At 35.4% G+C, this 21,974-nt stretch overlaps 2 protein-coding genes across 2 annotated transcripts; both read left to right on the top strand.

Annotated features, from left to right (window-relative positions):
• The first annotated feature begins 1,617 nt into the window (after positions 1-1,617).
• On the top strand, positions 1,618-3,713 carry LOC123666399. Its single transcript, XM_045600493.1, has 5 exons — positions 1,618-1,881; positions 2,199-2,306; positions 2,662-2,881; positions 3,170-3,310; positions 3,613-3,713. Exons 1-5 carry the CDS (start codon positions 1,765-1,767, stop codon positions 3,711-3,713), a joined length of 687 nt encoding a protein of 228 aa, XP_045456449.1. The 5' UTR covers positions 1,618-1,764.
• A 1,272-nt stretch (positions 3,714-4,985) lies between these two features.
• On the top strand, positions 4,986-13,508 carry LOC123666506 (zinc finger protein 501-like). The gene is made up of 9 exons (XM_045600588.1): positions 4,986-5,123; positions 5,879-5,964; positions 6,235-6,360; positions 7,900-8,019; positions 8,944-9,090; positions 9,693-9,767; positions 10,408-10,519; positions 11,176-11,280; positions 12,182-13,508. Exons 1-9 carry the CDS (start codon positions 4,998-5,000, stop codon positions 12,356-12,358), a joined length of 1,074 nt encoding a protein of 357 aa, XP_045456544.1. The 5' UTR covers positions 4,986-4,997; the 3' UTR covers positions 12,359-13,508.
• Positions 13,509-21,974: the final 8,466 nt, after the last annotated feature.

Genomic DNA, 21,974 nt, shown 5'->3' with positions numbered 1-21,974 from the left:
GATTACTCAAAAAGTAGTTATCAGCTTTCGATTAACTTAAAAATTATCAAAATCGTTACACCCAGTAAAAAGTTATTGCGGATTTTCGAGAGTTTCCCTCGATTTCTCTGGAATTCCATCATCAGATCCTGGTTTCCTTATCATGGTACCAAACTAGGGATATCTACTTTGCAATAAAAAAAGAATTATCAAAATCGGTACATCCAGTAGAAAGTTATGCGGTATAATACAACGTAGGTCGACGAAAAAAGCGTCAAGTAAAAACGCATTATTAGATATAACTCGAAAAGTAGTTCTTAGATCTCAAATAAATTTAAATAGGACCAAATGACACACACCACCTTTCGATTAAAAAAAAAAATTGTCGAAATCGGTCCACCCGGTCAAAAGTTCTGATGTAACATACATTTAAAAAAAAATACAGTCGAATTGAGAACCTCCTCCTTTTTTGGAAGTCGGTTAAAAAGAAAATATAACAACATAAATTAACAATATTGCTTGACTGGGACACATATAAAGAAAAATATAAAATCGAAAAAAGAATAGTAAAAATTGTAATAGGTATCTAAAGTAATTGAATTTTTGTTAATTATATATTTTTAACAGTCCTTAATATTAAGATTACTATGATAAAATTCTTGCGATTCACTCGGCAATTCGGTAATCGGTCATTCATTCGGTAATATTTTTTTTGGAGTTGGTTCTAGACTTATAACATGAATGGTCTGCTAGAACTATGAGTGGGTTCCACTAAGCGACCGCAACGCCTTTTCTATCGTTTCACCTATGACCGTGATCGCCACGAGCGATCGTTAAACATCATAGATGACTTCATTGTTCGTGACCACATCGCGCCCACTTCGCACACAAAATATAGGTGTGTCAGAGTTGACTTTCATCAACATGTGGTGGGAATTAAAAAAAAAACAGCTGTCAATGTCAAATTGTTAATGTTATCTCTCATTGGATTCGGCAAAAACGCTACGACAATATCCCGGGGATCCATGTTGAATTAAGTTTTATTCCAATCCATGCGAAATGTTTACTCACAACCTCCACAGCTGCATGTTTTTACCACGGTCTTATACACAGGTCGTACAATTACAACAGTGGTGGTACGTCGGCTTGATGGTTGCGCTTTTCTTTCCAATTTACGGCCGCCAAAGATGGGTGTGCTGTGCAACGAAGACATATAACCAAATTACAATGAAACATCACTCAATAAAACCAATTACAAGTAAACGTCACTCAACCAGCGTGCGCGGTGCGCACTGCGCACTGCACCACGTAACCGTACACATCGATAGCAGTGACGTACAGTGGCGATGATGCGGACAAAAAGTTATGACACGTTCGTGCTAATCTCTCACCATTGAAATTGGGCTTAGTTGCATGATCTGTATACTGTCCTCATTGGCACTATTGAAAGCCATTAACTTAAAGAAGAATAAGAAGATGATCTGTATATAATACCGTAGTTTTTATCATGCCCCCATATTGCGAGGACACAGCTGACGTCTGACAGCACTCTAGTATGCGTTCTACTTATAAAATTCACCTAGGACACCCGCGGCGTTTTTACGTTAGTGGAACGGCAATTTCAGCGGTCGTGGTCGGTGGTGTTGCAGGCCTTTAGTGGAACGCACTTAATATGTCAAACATCTGACAAATTTACTGTTTAATGTTTATTATGCAAATTGTGAATTTTGATCAATTAAATAAATATTACTAATACATTTAAATGACTAAGTATAACTTCATAACATGGAATGTATAAAAACTGGTAAATCAGAGTACTGTTTAGGTTGTTTGTGCCATAATAATGATTTTAATTTACGAAACTATAAATTACAAACGGAAACTCTCAAAACACTATTTCAGGTAAAGTTATAATGTTAATAATTGTGTTTTTCCTCTGCCAAAAAAGACTTAATTTTACATGAAAAATAAACGACAAATAAGTATTACGATGTATATCTCAAAACCTACTGGTCAGATTATGCTCAAATATAAATAAGACCACATAAAAAGCACCAACTTTCGAATTAAAAAAAAAACAATTATCACAATCGGATCACCCTGCAGTCATGAGGTAACACAAAAAATATAGTCAAATTAAGAAATTCTTTCTTTTTTAATGTAGGTTGAAGAGTATATTGCTTTTTATATATTTTTATAGGAATATTTAAATGTTCTAGGTTGAACGTATAAATTTTTGCTATTTATGTAAAAGTTTAATTTGCAAAGCGGAGCAGTTCATACAAAATGTTCAAAGCAACCAGATCTTTATGGAAAATTTTCAAAGTGTAAGTAAAATAAATAAATTTTTTTTACACAACTAGGTCGTCAAACAAGTATACGGTACTCACATAATGGTAAGCGAGTACTATACCTATACCTTTATAGAGGCCTGCAACACCAGAAGCGTTACAAGCGTGTTGCCGACCCTACCCCCAATTTCCCTCAAACTGCACACGGTGTACAAATTTGATTAAAATCAGTTCACTAGTAGTTCCACAATAGTCCATCGCAGACAAACAACGTGACACGTAATTTATTTATATTAAGATAATACATAAATTTTTATCCAAATTTTTTTTAAAAATCTTTAAGTATCGCATTAAGCAGTATAGAAGTCATAATAAATAGCTCCCTTTCCAGATTACAGATTCAACGATTGAGACAGCACGGCTTGCATCGACAATTATGCTGTCAGAGGTCATTTTAGATTCTATTGAATTGACGGATAATAACAAAGATATTGACGAACCAATATGTGTTATATATGGTAAATGTAAGAATAAGAATTTAAATATTAAGTCTGAAATAAAGGAAGAAGAGATTTTGGAACACATTGAGGACGATTTTGTTGATGATAATGGTAAAATTAATATAATTATATATTTTTTCTCACATAATAGTAAATTTTGACAGGATAAAAGATAACATAGGTAGGGCAGGAAATTTCGTGCTTTAGATATGGAGCAGTCTGACTGAGGAAGCACTTCGATCTTACAGAAGCTCACCGTTACATAATACAAAACAGTATTATTTAACAGTGTGTTGTGTTTCTGTTGGATAGGATACACACACTTTTTTATTTTCCTTTTTATATCTATTTTAATAAAAAAAATATTATAATCTGTAGATCTTTAATATTTTATTACAGAATATCCAGATTCCAATGTGAAGGAGGAAGATGATTGCCCGTTAAATACATTAATTAAGGCTGAAAATAATGATTTATCAAAAGAAATCTGTGCAAGAAAACTTAGAAAAGAATTGAAAAGAGGTAAAGTCAAAAAGAAAGGCGAAAAAAGAAAAGAATTCAAAAATAGTGGTAAATATATTTATTATTTTATCGACTTCAAAAATAAATAAACACGAAAGTGTTTTAGACCACACAACTGAAATAAAACTTCTTTAACTCCATCTATAGTATGTATATATATATATATATATATATATACACATATATATATATACACATACTAGTACATAAAGATCCCTATTCCAATAGAGCCTCCCTTGAGGATATATGAGAGTGCCCATCATCAATTGTACACCAGCAAAATGGATCATCTCAATAGCATTTGTATCTATTGATTTCAGCTCCCGGTTTTGTGCCCAATATATGTTGCTCTATTCTGCTACAAGTTTCCAAAAGTCTAGGCCCAAATATTCAAAAAAGAGAACTACACATTTATGCCTGAATTACTCTGAGAAATTAGCACATCATCTTCAATATCGGGTCCACGGGAAGTTATTTCCTTAGTACGCCAGAATAACCGTGTTGAATTTCCTACTTCCTCTTTAGTTTCTACTTCAGCTGGCTTCTTCCTAGATTTTTTCGGACGGTTGGAGAGTATTACTTGTAATTTTGTAGCTGATCCGAAAGTTTTTGTCCTATCTTGCTTACTACTAAAAGCGTAAACTTGAAATAATTGTTACGTTTTCTGAAATTTTCCGATATCCTATTGAAATTATTTAAGTTTTCATCGCAAAGTTTTCATTTCATAAAGTGTTAACCTATGAAGATCCAGCCGTTATCGAATTTTGCGCTTAGCAAAGCGTTTAACGATTTATTTTTATTTATATAAATAATATATACACACCTGACAGCGACTATATATCATAATACACCAACATTGTTACTCACGGCAGGTAAAATATTCGCAAATACGTAGCGAATGATTAATCAACACTAAACGCCTTACACTCAAAGGTCATCAGTTGTGTTCACTCCTGTGTCGGGGGGGGGGGGAGGGGTCACAACTGAGTTGTACATTATCATTACTTCAGCCTCTCGCAGTCTACTGCTGGACATAGGCCTCCATAAGTTCGCGCCACAAATGGCGCGAATTCATGTGTGTTGCCCATAGTCACCACGCTGGGCAGGCGGGTTGGTGACCGCAGCGCTGATTTTGTCTCACCGAAGACGCTGCTGCCCGTTTTCAGCCTGTGTATTTCAAAGCCAGCAGTTGGATGGTTATCCCGCCATCGGTCAGCTTTTTAAGTGCTATTGTGGTAGTGGAACTGTGTTATCCCTTAGTCTCCTCTTACGACAGCCACGGGAAGAGAGGAGGTGGCTACATTCTATACTGCCGTAGTCACACAGCCCGTACATTATATTACATAAGTATTGTGGTAGTTCAGGCTTTAATCCTTCTTCAATATGGACAAGAGCTCAGTGCCCACACGTTGGAGGCCTGTAGGACGATTTATCCAAAAGTTTAAGATGTTGTGATGAGTGTTATGATGTAGTTGATTAATCGATTTATTCACCATGTAACGTCCCACTACTGGGCATAGGCCTCTTTCCCCATGTAGGAGTCGGATCAGAGCTTTATCCACCACTTTGCTCTACTGCGAGTTGGCGGATATATTCCCTGCTATGAGTAATGATTGCTATCAGGTTTTTGTGATAATATAAATTGTTGAACTAATGTTTCGTAGATGAAACAATCATAATGAAACGCATAACAAGGGAACAGTGTATGAGAGAGCGGATCAAAATGGCAAAGGACCCGAAATACTTGAATTGCGTGTATAAATGTACAGACTGTATAAAGGGATTCGTTTTTAAGGAATCGTACGACAATCACATGGAGAAACATAGCAAGGTATGGAACATTAATCGTTCACTTTGTTTAGAACTTATTTACTGAGTGCCCTACGCACAGCAGGAAATTTCCTGCTCAAAATCTGGAGCAGCCCATATGGGGAAGTACCTCGACCTTACAGAAGATCACTGCTAAATAATGCTGCTCTTAAGTGACGATGTGTTTATGTGTGAATAAGGTGTCCAGAGCTCCTGGTCCAATACCTATTGGGGGTAGGGTCGGCAACGTGCTTGTGATGCTTCTGGTGTTGCATGCGTCTTTAATCGCATAGGTCTTGTACGCTTGTTTGCCAACTTTTCAATGTAAGAAAAGACCGCCTTTTGCGCAATTAACTTGTGTATGTTTTGTGTTTTCTTTTCTTACTATTAATTGTAATTGTAATCATGTTGGATAAAATAATGAGACGATAGTCGTCTAAAACACTGGTTCGATTCCTGGTCGGGATGGATGTTTGTATTTGTACAAATATTCCTTTCTGTTTTTGAGGTCTTTGTGGGTCTTCCCATCATCCATCGGAGAGCACGTTAAGCCGTCGGTCCCGGTTGTTATTTTACGTACTTGATAGCGATTGTTACTCATAGTAGGGAACAGATCCGCCAATCCGCACTGGAGCAGCGTGGTAGATTAAGCTTTTATCCTTCTCCTACATTAAGAAAGAGGCCTGTGCCCAACAGTGGGATGTTACAGGCTGAATGCGATTGCAATTGTAGTGACTGCAATGTAGCTTTTATCTATAATTTATCTATAATTTTCAGGCGATGGGCAAATATAAGTGTGATATATGTAACCAGAGAATGGCTACAATGAACAGGTTACTGAGTCATCAGAGATATCACAGAGTGTGAGTTATTTCATATGTTCTGTTATTTGTCCAGGCAAATTTTGCTTCTCCATTTTTTTTTTTATAAATGTGTCGGTCTTTCTTGTTTTTTTTCTACAACTTGGTCCTGACAATAAATGAGAAAAAATACAATTATAGCTTCAGTATGGATTAGAGAACGTCGTCCAAAATGTTTAAGAAATATGCAAAGTCCAAATCTATATGTCTCTCTCTATCCAGTTACTCTGTTTTCTATTTTATCAATAAAAATTATGTCACTTGTTTCCACAGACGGTACAAATGCAGTGAATGTAATTTGACAAGAACCAGTCGATTGACAATAAAGGAACATTATTCAGCCTACCATCATCAGGATCCTTACTTGCACGAGTGTTTACACTGTCACAAAATGTTCAAGTAAGTATTATATTAATAAAGCCGTCATATTCCGACATCTATATATTAATATCAGAAGCAAATAAGTATTATATCAATACAGTCGTCATATTCTGTCATCTATATATTAATATGAGATGCAAAAACTTTTTAGCCCTCTTTACGAAACTTGTGCAGACGGAGGAGTATGAAATTTCGCACACTTACAGTTTACATAAAGAAGGATTACAGAATGCTGATATATATTTTTTAATTGTGCATAAAAAAAACATTAAAACAATAAAAAAAAAAACAGTACACACACAACAATGTATTTGACACACATGCGTATATATACTCTTTTGTTTATTATTACAGAAGTATAGTCTTTGACAACAGAACCTAATAATGTTCAAGCTTATAATTTAATTGTGGTCGAGTTTCGACCACTGCGCTACAACTATTCATAATAAATACTGTCTACTAGGGTTGCCACCTTTTTTTTTCTCAATAAAAGTACATTTGGTATTATAGGTATAGCACAGTATCAACATAAAGTACAATTTATTTTTCTTTTTTATTAAATTTAAAAGCATATTTTTTGTATTTTTAATGAAATATGAAATATTATCCTTATTGCCTAACTACTGGGTATACTACACAAGTTTGTAATGTACCTAATGTTGTAATATAGCAATTTTTAAATTGTTTATTGATTTTGCTACCATTATTCTTTGTAAATTTTTTTTGGTGTAGAATTTTGAAGTTAAACTTCTTTTACGCACGCTTGACTTAAGGAGTAAGCTGGTGAATGCGTGACGAGAGCGTTACGAAAAGTGTGATCGGACTAGGCGAACGGAAGTTGAGAGGGAGATAGAAGTTAGTGAAGATAAAAAGAAAGAGAGTTTCGTATATTACTGTAAGGGCAATTAAATAAGTTTTACTTCAGTCGTGTGATCTAAAGCACACTCGTTTTTTTTTTGATATTCGTTAAGGGTGTTAATGCACACATTTTACGGTAAAATAAATGTTCTCTTGATGTTTCATTTACTTTTAAGCTCTCTGTGTGTGTGTTATTTTTAATAATAAATAAATAAATAATAATAATAAATAAATAAATAATAATAAACGTTACACACTCAGTAATCTTTAATAGTATCGTTACTCAGTATCGTTAAAGTGAATGCTGGTAACATTTTGTGCCAAATGTCCCATATAGAAGAAGGATCAGAGCTTAATCCACCACGCTGCTCCGATGCGGGTTGGCGGATATATTCCTTACTATGAGTAACGATCGCTATCAGGTGTACATGATAACAACCGGGACCGATGGCTTAACGTGCTTTCCGAGGCAGGGTGGGGAGATCCACAAGGACAAACACCCAGACCACGGCAAACACCTGTATGGCCAATACAAATGTTTGTTAACCCGCAACCGCCAGCGCAACAGGCATAATCCATGGCTGTAACCGTTGCGCCAACGCGGCGTCATTACGTGTAGTTAATGTGAATGCTGGTAACATTTTGTATCGAATGTCAGTTCTAAAATTTCAAAGGTTATTAAAATGTATATCATTTCAGGCGGCAAATATCTCTAAAGAAGCACATAAAGTTCACGCATATGACGCAGAAGCGATCGAAATGTGAAATCTGTCAGAAAACATACGTAAACAAGGAAGGTTTAAAAACTCATATGATCGAGTGAGTAAATAAATAACCCATTTCTATAGTTTTTTTACGGTTCCGTACCTTAAAAAAAACTAAAAAAAAAAAACGGAACCCTCATAGGATCATTTTGTTGCCCATCTGTCTGTCAAGACCCATTTCTCAGAAACGCGTGGAGGTATCAAGCTAAAATTCATATCAAATAATCAGGTCTACTAGCTGTGAAAAACTCAAACTTTTAAGCCAACGCGATCAAAAGTTACAGCCGTTTATGTTGCAAATTTTCGACACTCCCAAGGGAATCAAAACCCCTTTTCGTGAACTCAGAATCTTGAAATTTGATACGAAGCAACGTGATAACGTCATAAAGAAAAATTATTGAAAAATTGCATACTTTTATGAATTGACTCGAATAATTTTGAACTCTGACGTCACGCGAAAAGACATTGATGTGTTGTGCCAACGCTTGGGCCGATCGTGCCTCTCTATCGCTTGTTCCGCGCTCTCGCTTGCACGCTCAGGCGGAACGTGACACTTTGTCGTGCGTGCAGCCGATGTTCATTAATTCATAAGACGTTCATCATTACAGCCTATACAGTCCACTGCTGGACATAGGCCTCCACAAGCTCACGTCAACAATAACGTGAACTCATGTGTTTTGCCCATAGTCACCACGCTGGGCAGGCGGGTTGGTGACCGCAGTACTGGCTTTGTCGCACCAAAGACGCTGCTGCCCGTCTTCGGCCTGTGTATTTCAAAACCAGCAGTTGGATGGTTGTCCCGCCATCGGTCGGCTTCTTAAGTTCCAAGATGGTTGTGGAACTGTGTTATCCCTTAGTCGCCTCTTACGACACCCACGGGAAGAGAGGGGGTGGCTAAATTCTTTAGTGCCGTACCCACACAGCACGAGACGTTATCTCTTCAAAAAAAAATGTATTAATTTCATATTGTCTACAACAGCAAGCATCCATCCGAAGCCACAGCGGGTACGATAAAGAAGCACGTGTGTCCAGACTGTGGCGTCGCCTTCAAGGCTCCGTCGCAACTCAGGAGTCATATGGTCAAGCACACGGGCGCCAGGAACTACTACTGCGTCGAATGTGACAAGTAGGAAACCTCTGATATTTCATTTGTTGAAGTTAAACTTCTTCACGCACGCTTGAATTGGGAAGTGAGCTGGTGAAAGCGTGACGAGAGCGTTACGAAAAGAGTGATCGGACTAGACGAACGGAAGTTGAGAGGGAGATAGAAGTTAGTGTAGATAAAAAGAAAGAGAGTTTCGTATATTACTGTAAGGGCAACTAAATAAGTTTTACTTCAGTCGTGTGGTCTAAAGCACACTCGCTGTTTGTTACGAAAAGTGAGATGTGATAAGTTAGTGAACATAGAAAGAGATAGAGTTACGTTTCGTAAGTTTTGCTTCAGTCGTGTGGTCTAAAGCACACTTATTTTTTTTTTAATTAACATTTTACGTATTACATACGTGTTGTTAATGCTATGTGTAACTCCTAATTACTTAACCGATTTTAATCAAATTTGCACACCGTGCGCAGTGTGATCCAACTTGAAAGATAGGCTATATTTTATTTCAATATATGTAATTATTATATTTAAGAAAAAAAAAATAAGGCGGTACGAAGTTCGCCAGATCAGCTAGTTATAATATTGATAATTTATTACAATACGCATTTATTGTACTTTTATTTCAGAGGTTTTAAGTCGAACAACTCTTTGAAACAACATTTGAAGATAGCAGCGCCCCATGTCAACTATTTGGAATTACCGTATGTAAATATTATTAAAAACATCTTTTTATATTGAAATATTATAAAATAATGTCTTTAACATACACATCATCACCCGTTCCTAAACCAACCAACTTAATTCTTGTGTTTTAGGTAACAGTATACCTGTATATGAACGATGTATGTATATTTTCCTTATAAGATAATTAGGCAAAAGATGCTCAGTTACATTCAATTAATTGTGTTAACGACTAATTACATCGACAAGTAATACAACGTTGGGTCACGAAAAAATAGTCAAGAAAATACGTGCTTTCAAACACCTCGTGACGAGCATTAGCTTTCGATTAAAGTAAGAGTCATAAAAATTGGTAAACCCAATGGAAAGTTATGCGGTACAGACAACGTAGGCCGACGAAAAAATAGTTCAATTTGAATGGGACCAGATGACACGCACCGCCTTTCGATTAAAAAATAATTCATCGAAATCGGTCCGCCCAGTTCAAAGTTCTGAGGATGTTGAACATACATTAAAAGAAAACAATCGAATCGATACGTCTTCCTTTTTTGGAAGTCGTTTAAAAAGTCAATCATTATAAAATTAGTGATGTTTCAAGAAATACAGCGTCACTAAATCCATACATATTTATTATTAAGTAATAAAATGTGATTGTTTCAGACTTAAATGTGACCATTGCGACAAGAGGTTCAGTGTTCGAAGAGATCTGGTCCGACACAGTAATAGAGTCCATCTTAATATCAAACCGTTTCAGTGCGACAAATGCGATAAGGTAATGTTGAACTACCCTATGTTCTTATTTCGTCTATCGACCTTTTTTTTTACCAGCTTTATAGAATAAAAAAGAGTGTGCTTCAGACCACACGGCTGAAGTAATACTTCTTTAGCTCCAACTAACTTATATCTCCCTCTGAACTTCCGTTCGCCTCGCCCGATCATACTTTTCGTAACGCTCTCGTCTCGTTTCAACTGAGGTAGGGCACAGCAGGAATTTCCTGCTCAAAATATGGAGCAGTCCGACTGGGGTAGTACCTCGACCTTACAGAAGATCACAGCTAAATAATACTGTTTTCAAGCAGTATTGTGTTCCTTTTGGTGAGTAAGGTGACCAGAGCTCCTGGGGGGGATTGGGGATTGGGTCGGCAACGCGCTTGCGATGCTTCTGGTGTTGCAGGCGTCTATAAGCTACGGTAATCGCTTACCATCAGGTGAGCCGTACGCTTGTTTGCCGAGCTAGTGATATAAAAAAAAAATTCACCGCCTTACTCCCCGAGTTAAGCGTGCGCGAAGAAGTTTTACTTCAAAAAGTTAGATAGCATTCGATTGGATGTCATGAATGGCTAATAACTGGTGATTTAATACCAATATCTTCCTACCCGTAATTTTTTTTTTTGGTTCAAGTTAAATTAGCTAAATATTTTTTTACAGGCATATGTCAACTTATGGTCCCTAACGGAACACAAACGTTTCACTCACGAAGGTCACAGGAGACCTCTAAATTTCCCCTGCCCTTTCTGTGATAAAGTTTTTAGTGTAAGTATGTCAAGATCATAACGTATCATTATTTACAATAATTTCCTTATATTTATACTAATTGACACGGCGACTTAAAGATATTTATTTATTTATTTATTTATTTATTTATTTATTTATTTATTACTATCTGACTAGACAAAGGTCGTTCGTCTTGCGAACTGTGAAATATATGCAGTTGAAATTATTGTTAAAATTTTCCAAATGTCTATCAATTTTTTTTTAATTTTTCATTCCCTAGAAACATTTTTCAAAGTTAAATTACCTGAATATCTCCAGTTTTTCTCCGGTTATGCTCTTAGCTATGCTTATAGCGGTTCACATTTATATATGCACATTCGACGATTAGACATTCTAACTTTCTAACCCAGTTGTCTTTAAATCGTCAGTTATAAAAATATTTTGTTTTTTAATTGTAAATATAAATATTTTTATCTTTGTATATAAAAATTAATTCCTATTTCTCTTGGTCACACCATAACTAGAAAAAGATTTTATTGATTTCCTTTAACCTAAAAAAAAACTAATATATACTTATAGAAGGTTCTTTAGCTATCTAGCAACATATGAACTAAGAACAGAAGTATCCTACATCGCAATATTAAAGTTATCCGAAATTGAAGATATATACAAGAACCCGAAAAACAACCGGGGGGGGGGGATTAGCCCACCAGATACAACACCCGTCTGGTTGCAAGATCCTTCCCTTTGCGAGGTTGGATGAGGAAATTCATCAAAATTTAAGAAAATTACAAGGAAAGTTAACGACTATTTAAACTTCGCGTTTAACGTGACAGTTTTTGCGTTTAACAGTTAAAAATAACAACGTCTCGTCACATATTATAGTATACTTATGTATTTTAATGTGTATTATGGTATTTAATTAATTTTGAATTTCCAGCGTAATGCAACCCGTAAGTCTCATATACGGACCCATACGGGTGAACGTCCTTTCGCCTGCAACAGCTGTCCTGCAAAATTTAGCCAAGCAGGTGTTCTTGCTACTCACGTCAAACTAGTCCACCTTAAGCTGACAAGGGATGGGAGACCTAAGGAGGTGCCCATATTGCCCCACTGAGGTCAGCTATATCTTGGGCCTACTGATAGCTTGGGTCTAAAAGATGGATAGCTTGCAAGCATTCCGCAGTTGATTTAAATCTGGGTCGAAGATTACTACAGCAAGGCTATGATTGCCCCATCGAAGTGACCTCAGATATAGCTTGAGTGCACCAATAGCTTAGGTCTGGAAGATGGATAGCTTGCAAACATTGCGTGGTTGGCTTAAATCTGGGTCGAAGATTACCATCGCAAGGGTTTAATTGCCCCACTGAGGTGACCTCAGACATAGCTTAGGTCCACCAATAGCTTGGGGTCTGTGAGATGAACAGCAAGGATCCCGCAATCGATCTGAACCTTGGTCCATCGCAAGAGTATAAGAATAAAGATCAGTTATTTCTCAAAAAAATACAATTTACTTACATGACAAATTTGAATGACACAACAAAAAATATATATGTTTGGTATATCAAACAAAAAAAAAAAGACAAGAAACAGTTTAGAGAATAAGATCAAAATCTCTTTACAAAAAGATAATCGAAATATGGGCAACTGGAAGTCATTGCTTAAGTGAGTAAAAATGAACTACCCCCATTTGGGTGTCTTTTGGACATTGTTGTGTCAGCAAAAAACGTACTTAAAACTTGAATTGGCGAGTGGACTGTATTGCAGTAAACCTGACTCTGTATAAATGGGGAACTTTTATATTGTTTGCCGAAGATGAAAATTAGGACAATGATTACAATACAATTCAATCACCTATTTGTTGATTAAATATCTGGATTGTGATGTGATGATAAATAAATAAACGCCTCACAATCAACGGTCCCCACCAAGATTTATACTTGTGATGAGTATTCTCAAGCGCAATACACAAGCACAAACACCCAGTGTAATACCCTTTTGGTGTAAGTAATTGTTTCTGAGGGATATCAAAACTTACCGCTGTGTTTTGTCAGAGCAATAATAAATGTGTGCACTGATTGGGCTTGACAGAAATTGTGAAAAGCATAAATTCGAGAGCTGATAACAGATTAGGAGCAGCTGTTAAGTAGTAAGCATTGTGTCCAAAGTTTAAAAAAAAACATCTTTTATTCGACAACTAAGGACGTAAAGAACTTAAACTTTGTTATGTTACAAACAATATGACAAAATATATACGTTCTTGAGAATACTGCCTTTTCTTTTTATTTCTAATTAAAGAACATTGCAACACCTTTTACTTGACACAGCACTTTATGCTATCAAAAATACAAAGAAATGGATATGCTAACATCGTAGGTACGACATGTTACATAACATTTCTAAAGGTAAAACTGACTTGATAAACCGAACAATACTTCCCTATAATTTTATCTTGGCATATTTTAAAATGGTACCACACACTTTGCAATGATTAAACATGTCTAAGTCAGAAAAGTTTAACTTTTTACTAAATTCCACATTGTTAGCTTCCTACATGGGTCCAATAAAACATTCGTGGACTGTACAATTTTGTATTTTTTTGAAATACACAAGGCACAAAATAACGGCACCCGATCGATCGCTCGCACGCTGTTATTCGCCGCGGTGTTAGATGGGAAGTGACCGGTGGCCGCCGCCGGCGTCGCACAGTGGGCTGAAATTTACGTTTCATAGACATTCAAATTTATTTTTTCAAGTGACGCTTTTTTTGCTTGAATGCGATTGAGAATAACTGCTATATGCCTTATACAACGAACTTTCAGGTTTATAATCGTAAACAGCGCACTAAGATTTTTTTTTTAATTTTTGGTATGGAGTCGACATAATAAATGATGATATCTCCATAATCGCACAATTGCGCCTAATCCTCTTAGGTTATTAAAATATAAATTATTTTTGATTTTTTGACATACTTCATGCTGCGGTCAAACGTGCGTTTTTTTTAAATCTTTAAAAAAATTACCAATTTTGTTTTCTAATTTTTTGGTTTTTAACTAATATCAAGATTTACAGGGTTGTACTTTACATTTACTCAAATTAGTTGTGATTCCAAACCATAACCAAATAGTTATAAACCATGGTTGGTTGATATTAGAAAGTGAAATTCATTAAAAACCATAAAAAGGTTTAATTATTACAATAAAAATAATACCAGATTAAAATTTTTATTTTTTATATTTGAAAAACGAGAATAAAATAATGATTGCTTGAATTTAAAGTCACAGGCGCTTTAAAGTTGAAAAGTTGGGTTTGAAATTAACAATAAAGCCACATCACATCCTTGTTTTGGTATAAAATTGAATTATTTTGTTGTATAAAAAACTTGTAATATAATAATTGTGTTTGCTGGCAAACGAAAAAAAACCGATTTCAATTACATCGACAAGTAATACAACGTAGGTAGACGAAAAAATAGTCAAGTAAATACGCATTATCAAAGATTACTCCAAAAGTTGTAATCAGATCTCGATGAAATTTAAATTTGACCACATGATCAACATCGGCTTTAGAATAAATTAAAAATCATCAAAATCGATACACTTAGTAAAAATTTATGCGGATTTTCGAGGGTTTCCCTCGATTTCTCTGGGATCCCATCATCAGATCACACTTAGGATATCTCCTTTCCAACAAAAAAAGAATTATCAAAATCGGTTCATAAACGACGAAGTTATCACCGAACATATATAAATATACTAGCTGTGCCCGCGGCTTCGCCCGCGTTTAAATCACTGTGTTACAAAGTTTTCCTGGCAAACTTCCAGTGAAACTCTCATCAAAATCGGCTTAGCCGTTCCGTAAACCTTCCTCTTGAAGCCCCCTCTCCTTTGGTGAAACCGCATGAAAATCCGTTCAGTAGATTTTGAGCGAATCGATCACATAGGTACACTTTTGAAGACTGTTTTATAATACACTAACTGTTGCCCGCGATTACGTCCGCGTGGTTATGCAGATATGCATTACTATTAAGATGTTTAACGCAAATTATTTTTTATTTCAGTCACTTGAAATGCTTATCAAACTGAGTAACTTTTTAAAAGGCACAATTTAGTATAATTTAATAGTTATTTTTATAAAACCTCATTTTTAGTTTTATTTTCAGGCTGTATATGTTTCATACAAACTATCAACCCCAATTAAACCCCCTTAGCGGTGGTAATATCGCAAAATCCGTTCTTAGCGGACGTCCACTAACTATAATCTGCCTCCCTGCCAAATTTCATCTTTGTCCATCCTGGATTGATGGACCATCTAGCGGTTTTTGAGTTCTCGTAATGAGTGAGTCAGTGACCTTTCTCTTTTATATATATATTACGATGCATTATTTGGACATCTTCTTATCATCTATAGAGCATACATTTTAAATTTCAAGTCTCTTACTTCAAAAACATAGGACTTTGATACAAATTCCAACCCCCATTTTATCCCTTTAGGGGTCGAGTTTCAAAAATCCGTTCTCAGCGGAAGTCTACGCCCTATAAGGAACCTACTTGCCAAATTTCTAGTTTGTAGCTGTTTTAGTTTCGGAGATTTCGTGATGAGTGAGTCAACCTACCAACCCCCGTTTTAACCTCAAAAAGGAGTTGATTTCTAAAGATACATTAATTGAACACGTTCTCACCATCTAAAGAGCAAACATTTTAAATTTTAAGTCTCTTACTTCAAAAACATAGGACTTTCATACAAACTTCCATCCCCCGTTTTATCCCCTTAGGGGTTGAGTTTCGTAAAATAAGTTCTTAGCGGATGTCTACACCCTATAAGAAACCTACCTGCCAAATTTCAAGTTTGTAGCTGTTATAGTTTCGGAGATTTCGTGATGAGTGAGTCAATCTACCATCCCCCGTTTTAACCCCAAAAGGGAGTTGCTTTCTAAAGATACATTATTTGGACACCTTCTCACCATCTATAGAGCATAAATATTAAATTTCAAAAATATAGGACTTTCATACAAACTTCCATCCCCCGTTTTATCCCCTTAGGGGTTGAGTTTCGTAAAATAAGTTCTTAGCGGATGTCTACGCCCTATAAGAAACCTACCTGCCAAATTTCAAGTTTGTAGCTGTTATAGTTTCGGAGATTTCGTGATGAGTGAGTCAATCTACCATCCCCCGTTTTAACCCCAAAAGGGAGTTGCTTTCTAAAGATACATTATTTGGACACCTTCTCACCATCTATAGAGCATAAATATTAAATTTCAAAAAACATAGGACTTTCATACAAACTTCCAACCCCCGTTTTACCCCCTTAGGGGTCGATTTTGTAAAACCCGTTCTTAGCAAATGTCTACGCCCTATAAGGAGCCTATCTGCCAAATTTCAAGTTTGTAGGTGTTATAGTTTCGGAGATTTCGTGATGAGTGAGTAAACCTACCATCCCCCGTTTTAACCCCAAAAAGGGGTTGATTTCTAAAGATACATTATTTGGACACCTTTTCACTATCTATAGACCTTACATTTGAAATTTCAAGTCTCTTACTTCAAAATATAGGACTTTCATACAAACTTCCAACCCCCGTTTTACCCCCTTAGGGGTCGTTTTTCATAAAATCCGTTCTTAGCGGATGCCTACGTCTTATAAGGAGCCTACCTGCCAAATTTCAAGTTTTTCGGTGTTATAGTTTTGGAGATTTCGTGATGAATGACCTTTCGCGTTTATCTTATCTTATCTTATACTATTGAACGAGCAATTCTTGTATATATATATATAATCTGAATCTCGGAAACGGCTCCAACGATTTTCATGAAATTTAGTATACAGGGGATTACGGGGGAGATAAATAAATCTAGCTAGGATTCATTTTTAGAAAATGTCGTTTTATCCCTGTTTTTAGGCAATGAAAAAATGGCTACAATATCGTTAGAATAAGAAGGTAAATTTCGCATCTGTCAATAAAGTTGTAATAGCTCAGGGGAAATCGGCCGATCGCGCTCGGCCGAAAAGATCATGGTTCGAATCCTCACGTAATCCAGATCGATTATCGTTTTTTTTCTTTTTTTTTTTGTAAAAAAAATAAAATCGAAAAATATTATTCATATTTTATCAATATGTAATTCGTATTTAAATATGATTTTCAAAAAAACATAACCCTTCCTTGGCAGTCGGGTAAAAACACGATTTACTAAAAATACCGAGCTAAGCTCGGTCACCCAGGTCCTATATATTATTGATTATAGATATAAGGTCTAATTGAGTAACCTCCTCCTTTTTTGAAGTCGGTTAAAAAAGTATGAAATAGAACAATGTCGAAATTGAGGCACAACAAAAAGCTACTTTCGTCATTCTTCAGAATTATTGGTCATTCAATAGTAGTCTATAAAATACCTAATAAGTTAGGTAGCTTGAAATAGTTCCATATTATGGTCTTAATAAGTACTAAACACGTACCTACTTATTAATTTCTCAGGTTTTACGTGTTTGTAATTTCCTATTTTACGATACTCTTGTATTCGACGCTGACTCTTAGAACTTCGTACAGACTTTTATTTTGTGATTTTTTTTTTATTTTCTTTCACAAACCTTGTCTTGACCACTTTGTAATTCACGATGGATTAAGTAATGAAAGGTGCGACTGTTAGTCTCTGTACGTTTTGTTTACTATAGGATGTGATCAGGCACAAGACCAGGGGCGTCCCGTCCCACGGGAGCGATGCTACGTCCGCCGACGCGCGGATGTGTTCAGATCCGGTGGTTCACATCGCGTTATGAGCAGCGATTTGATAATTCTCAAATATATTATTCAGGCGATACATCGTCATAAGCGTAAAACGGATCTGACATAAATAAAATTTTACAAGGCATACATAAATTCAATTCTAATTAGAATATATTACGCATGCGTAATTTTATCATAAGCATCTATCAAATCCGATGACCGACTTTTTCCTTTTATGCAGTTGTAATATTTTGATAATGCATATCCGAATTATAGTAAAAAGTAAATTTGGTAATTTTTTTTTCGAAACAAAAAAGACATATTTCTACGATCATGACGAAATACCTATACTAATATTGTAAGGAAAGTTTCGTTTATTGTATTTTGTAAAATTATGACATTACTGAATCTATAAGTTCTTGTTATTGGTATACAAAATTATCTTATACTATTAAACGAGCAATTCTTGTATATATATATATAATCTGAATCTCGGAAACGGCTCCAACGATTTTCATGAAATTTAGTATACAGGGGATTACGAGGGAGATAAATAAATCTAGCTAGGATTCATTTTTAGAAAATGTCGTTTTATCCCTGTTTTTAGGCAATGAAAAAATGGCTACAATATCGTTAGAATAAGAAGGTAAATTTCGCATCTGTCAATAAAGTTGTAATAGCTCAGGGGAAATCGGCCGATTGCGCTCGGCCGAAAAGATCATGGTTCGAATCCTCACGTATTCCAGATCGATTATCGTTTTTTTTTCTTTTTTTTCTAAAAAAAATAAAATCGAAAAATATTATTCATATTTTATCAATATGTAATTCGTATTTAAATATGATTTTCAAAAAACACGATTTACTAAAAATACCGAGCTAAGCTCGGTCACCCAGGTCCTTTATACTTAGGTAAGTAAAACTTTTCTGACGAACCCACCGCCCACGCCCACACGGCACTCGTACCACCAGCAAAGCGGTGTAAAGATGTTGCAGACAGTTAACGGTAGGTAATCTACCGCTGTTTTTGTCGACAATAACAATCACTTCAGTTTGAAAACACGACAGCAACGATAATTTTTCGTCGTGCTTCCTGCATCCCAATGGACAAAAATATCATAAAACATGGAAAAATGCAGAACAAATTCTCATACCGAGTTGTGAGAGGTTATGAGTCTCATAGACTCTCATAACTCGGTTTGAGAATTTGGTCTCCATTTGTCCGTGTTTTATGATATTTTTTTCTATAGGGATCCTTGATATTGCTAAAATCCACAATGCATCACTGGATATTGAAATAAAAATTTATGAAAAGTCCCTACGTAGAAAACTACCTAACAATTCTATTTTATGTCGAAAATGATTAAACAGCATTTTAAGAGCATTTTAAGATGTGATACTCTTCGAACTGCTAAATCGATTTTTACCAAATATAGCTAAGAACCAAGGACTGAAACTAAACTTAAATGTTGATCAAATATTTGGACATAAGATCATTTTAACTACGTACGCTAATTTGCTAGAAATTTTAAGTTGCAAATCGATAACAAAAATATCGTACGAGTAAATATTGAGGAGAAATTAACCTCGAAATACTGACACAGTTACTGTTATAGGCAACTATTGCAGCCCTACCTTGCAAGACCTTTGCCTTACAAGCTAGAATGATAAATTAGTTTACTTCTGCTCTGCTCTATGGCAAGAATTCAAAACAAGTCTTTATCAAATTTATTTCATAGTTTAATAAATAAATAAAGTCTTTTATTATTTCTTACAAAAAAAAGATCTTAGTATACTTGTCAACAAAAAAATATCGAATTAGTTATTAGTAGGTAGTGTCTTGTTTCAGTTAAAAATGCGTTTTTAAATTTTATTATAAATAAACTGTATTTAGAAATAGTCAAAATATAGGCGTAAAAAAAGGCGTTAATATACTAATAACTTTTTTCATATACATTTGCCTAAATGGTTTTAAATTACGAAATGGACAAACTACATATATTAACATTTAAAAATGATACAACTAACAATCAGGTAAAACCTAAAATCAAGGTAACTTACCTACAATTTTAGTACAATCTTAACTTGTGCTAAGCGCTCTTTTTTAATTAGTATGTTGCACTCGTGGAGGGTAGGCAATAAAAGATAAAAAATTTCATGATTGCAATTTTTACTTTGAACGGGGAAGAGAGAAATATTAAAAATTCCTAACAGAAGGTAATCTGCCAACTCTAGAGGGAATGTAATTTGTTATGTACTTTCTCTTTCATTGCTATTACAGATGTTTCTTTATTTTTTTGTGTTCGTTTGATTACTTTTTTTTTGCTAAAATATGTGTTACTTTTTGAATTTCGTCAATGAAATATTTAATACTGTAAGAGGATCTATAATAGAGATAGAGTAGTGTCCAAAAAGGGATGAGTGTTCTTGTCATGCATCAATAAAGTTTAATATTAACCACAAACATTTAAATTCTCATCTTGACTGTTGATAAAATATTGCTCCCCAGGGTCCGCGGATCCTTGACTCGTCTGTGTAACTACAATACGCTTCAGTCTGTAATATGCCACTGCTAGGCATAGGCCTTTTCCCCCATGTAGGAGAAGAATCTGAGCTTAATCCACCACGCTGCTCCAATGCGGGTTGGCGGATATATTTCCTATTATGAGTAACGATCGTTATCAGGTGTACTTGACAACAACCGGGACCGACGACTTAACGTGCTCTCCAAGGCACGGTAGGGAGACCCACAAGGACTGCACAAACACCCAGAATACGGCAAACATCTGTATGGCCAACACAAATGTTTGTCATGTGCGGGGATCGAATCCGTGCAACATAACCATGACCAGTGCAACATAACATAACATAACATAACAATACACTTTATTGTACACCAAAACAGAAATAATACATATTATGGACTTAAACAGAGTATCATCAGGCACAAAGGGCGGCCTTATCGCTAAAAAGCGATCTCTTCCAGGCAACCTAGGAGCAGAGGAGATGGTATTGTGTCAGTGTAGGTGTACAAATTGAGACATAAACGTGCAAATAAGTTAAATTTTTATATAATGTTATCTCGAGATAAAATATAGCTCAGTTATCTCATGTATAGCACTGTTACATAGTTCTAGTGCGTTGTACATTCACACCTCAACCGGAAGTTGTTACAGAGACAAGCGCGAGCGCGCTTCCTATAACTTCCTGGAACGAATTTAGGACTAAAAATAGGTTCACGTTTAATAACTACAAAATACAGCGGTCCCGATATTTCAAATAAATTAATCAGTAGACCCTGTCTAGAATTGAAATAGTCATATTCATGCATGAATTATTACTTAATTTTAATTACATTTACCTGCGTAGTTTCAAAATGTTTAGAAGGTTAATCCTTCAAAATATCAAGCTTTGTTACAATAGGTTCAAAAGTTTTAATGTGAAAGTGGAATAAACATCCATCCATCTGAACAAACTTATGCATTAGTAGGATAAGCTACGTATTAATACTGTAGGATAAATTAGTTTTGCCAATCAGGGCATACGATTGATCGGGTAAAAGCTGCCAACATCCTTGTTACCATTCCACGTGGACATAATGTATATACATAATTTTATCGGTCCAGTCGTTTCGGAGGACTGTTGTAACAAACATTGTGTCACGAGAATTTTATATTTAGGATTTTGATAGCCCTAATTATAAAAAAGTTGCAAAAGCCTAGCTATACCCGTAGTTAAGCAATGAGAGAAGTTAGTTTTAGTATCAGTTATGGCTTAGTAAGGATTGGTTGGCGGTGGAGCCATAAAAATATGAGACCCAAAATTGGTGAGTAACAGGGTTGGCGGCTTATTTATACATATCTTGTTCAAAATAAAACAATATACTAAAAAGAGTTTTTATTTCAAGTATTTATAGTGAATTTTAGACAGATAACAATGAAAATGTATAATTTAAAAACAACAAAAAACTTTGCAAAAATGCTGTAACCCCTAGTTAATCCTTAAAATAAGCATGCCTATA

The sequence above is a fragment of the Melitaea cinxia genome, chromosome 26 (genome assembly GCF_905220565.1).
Source record: "Melitaea cinxia chromosome 26, ilMelCinx1.1, whole genome shotgun sequence".
Classification (NCBI taxonomy): domain Eukaryota; kingdom Metazoa; phylum Arthropoda; class Insecta; order Lepidoptera; family Nymphalidae; genus Melitaea; species Melitaea cinxia.
This window is presented reverse-complemented; position numbering and strand designations above follow the sequence as displayed.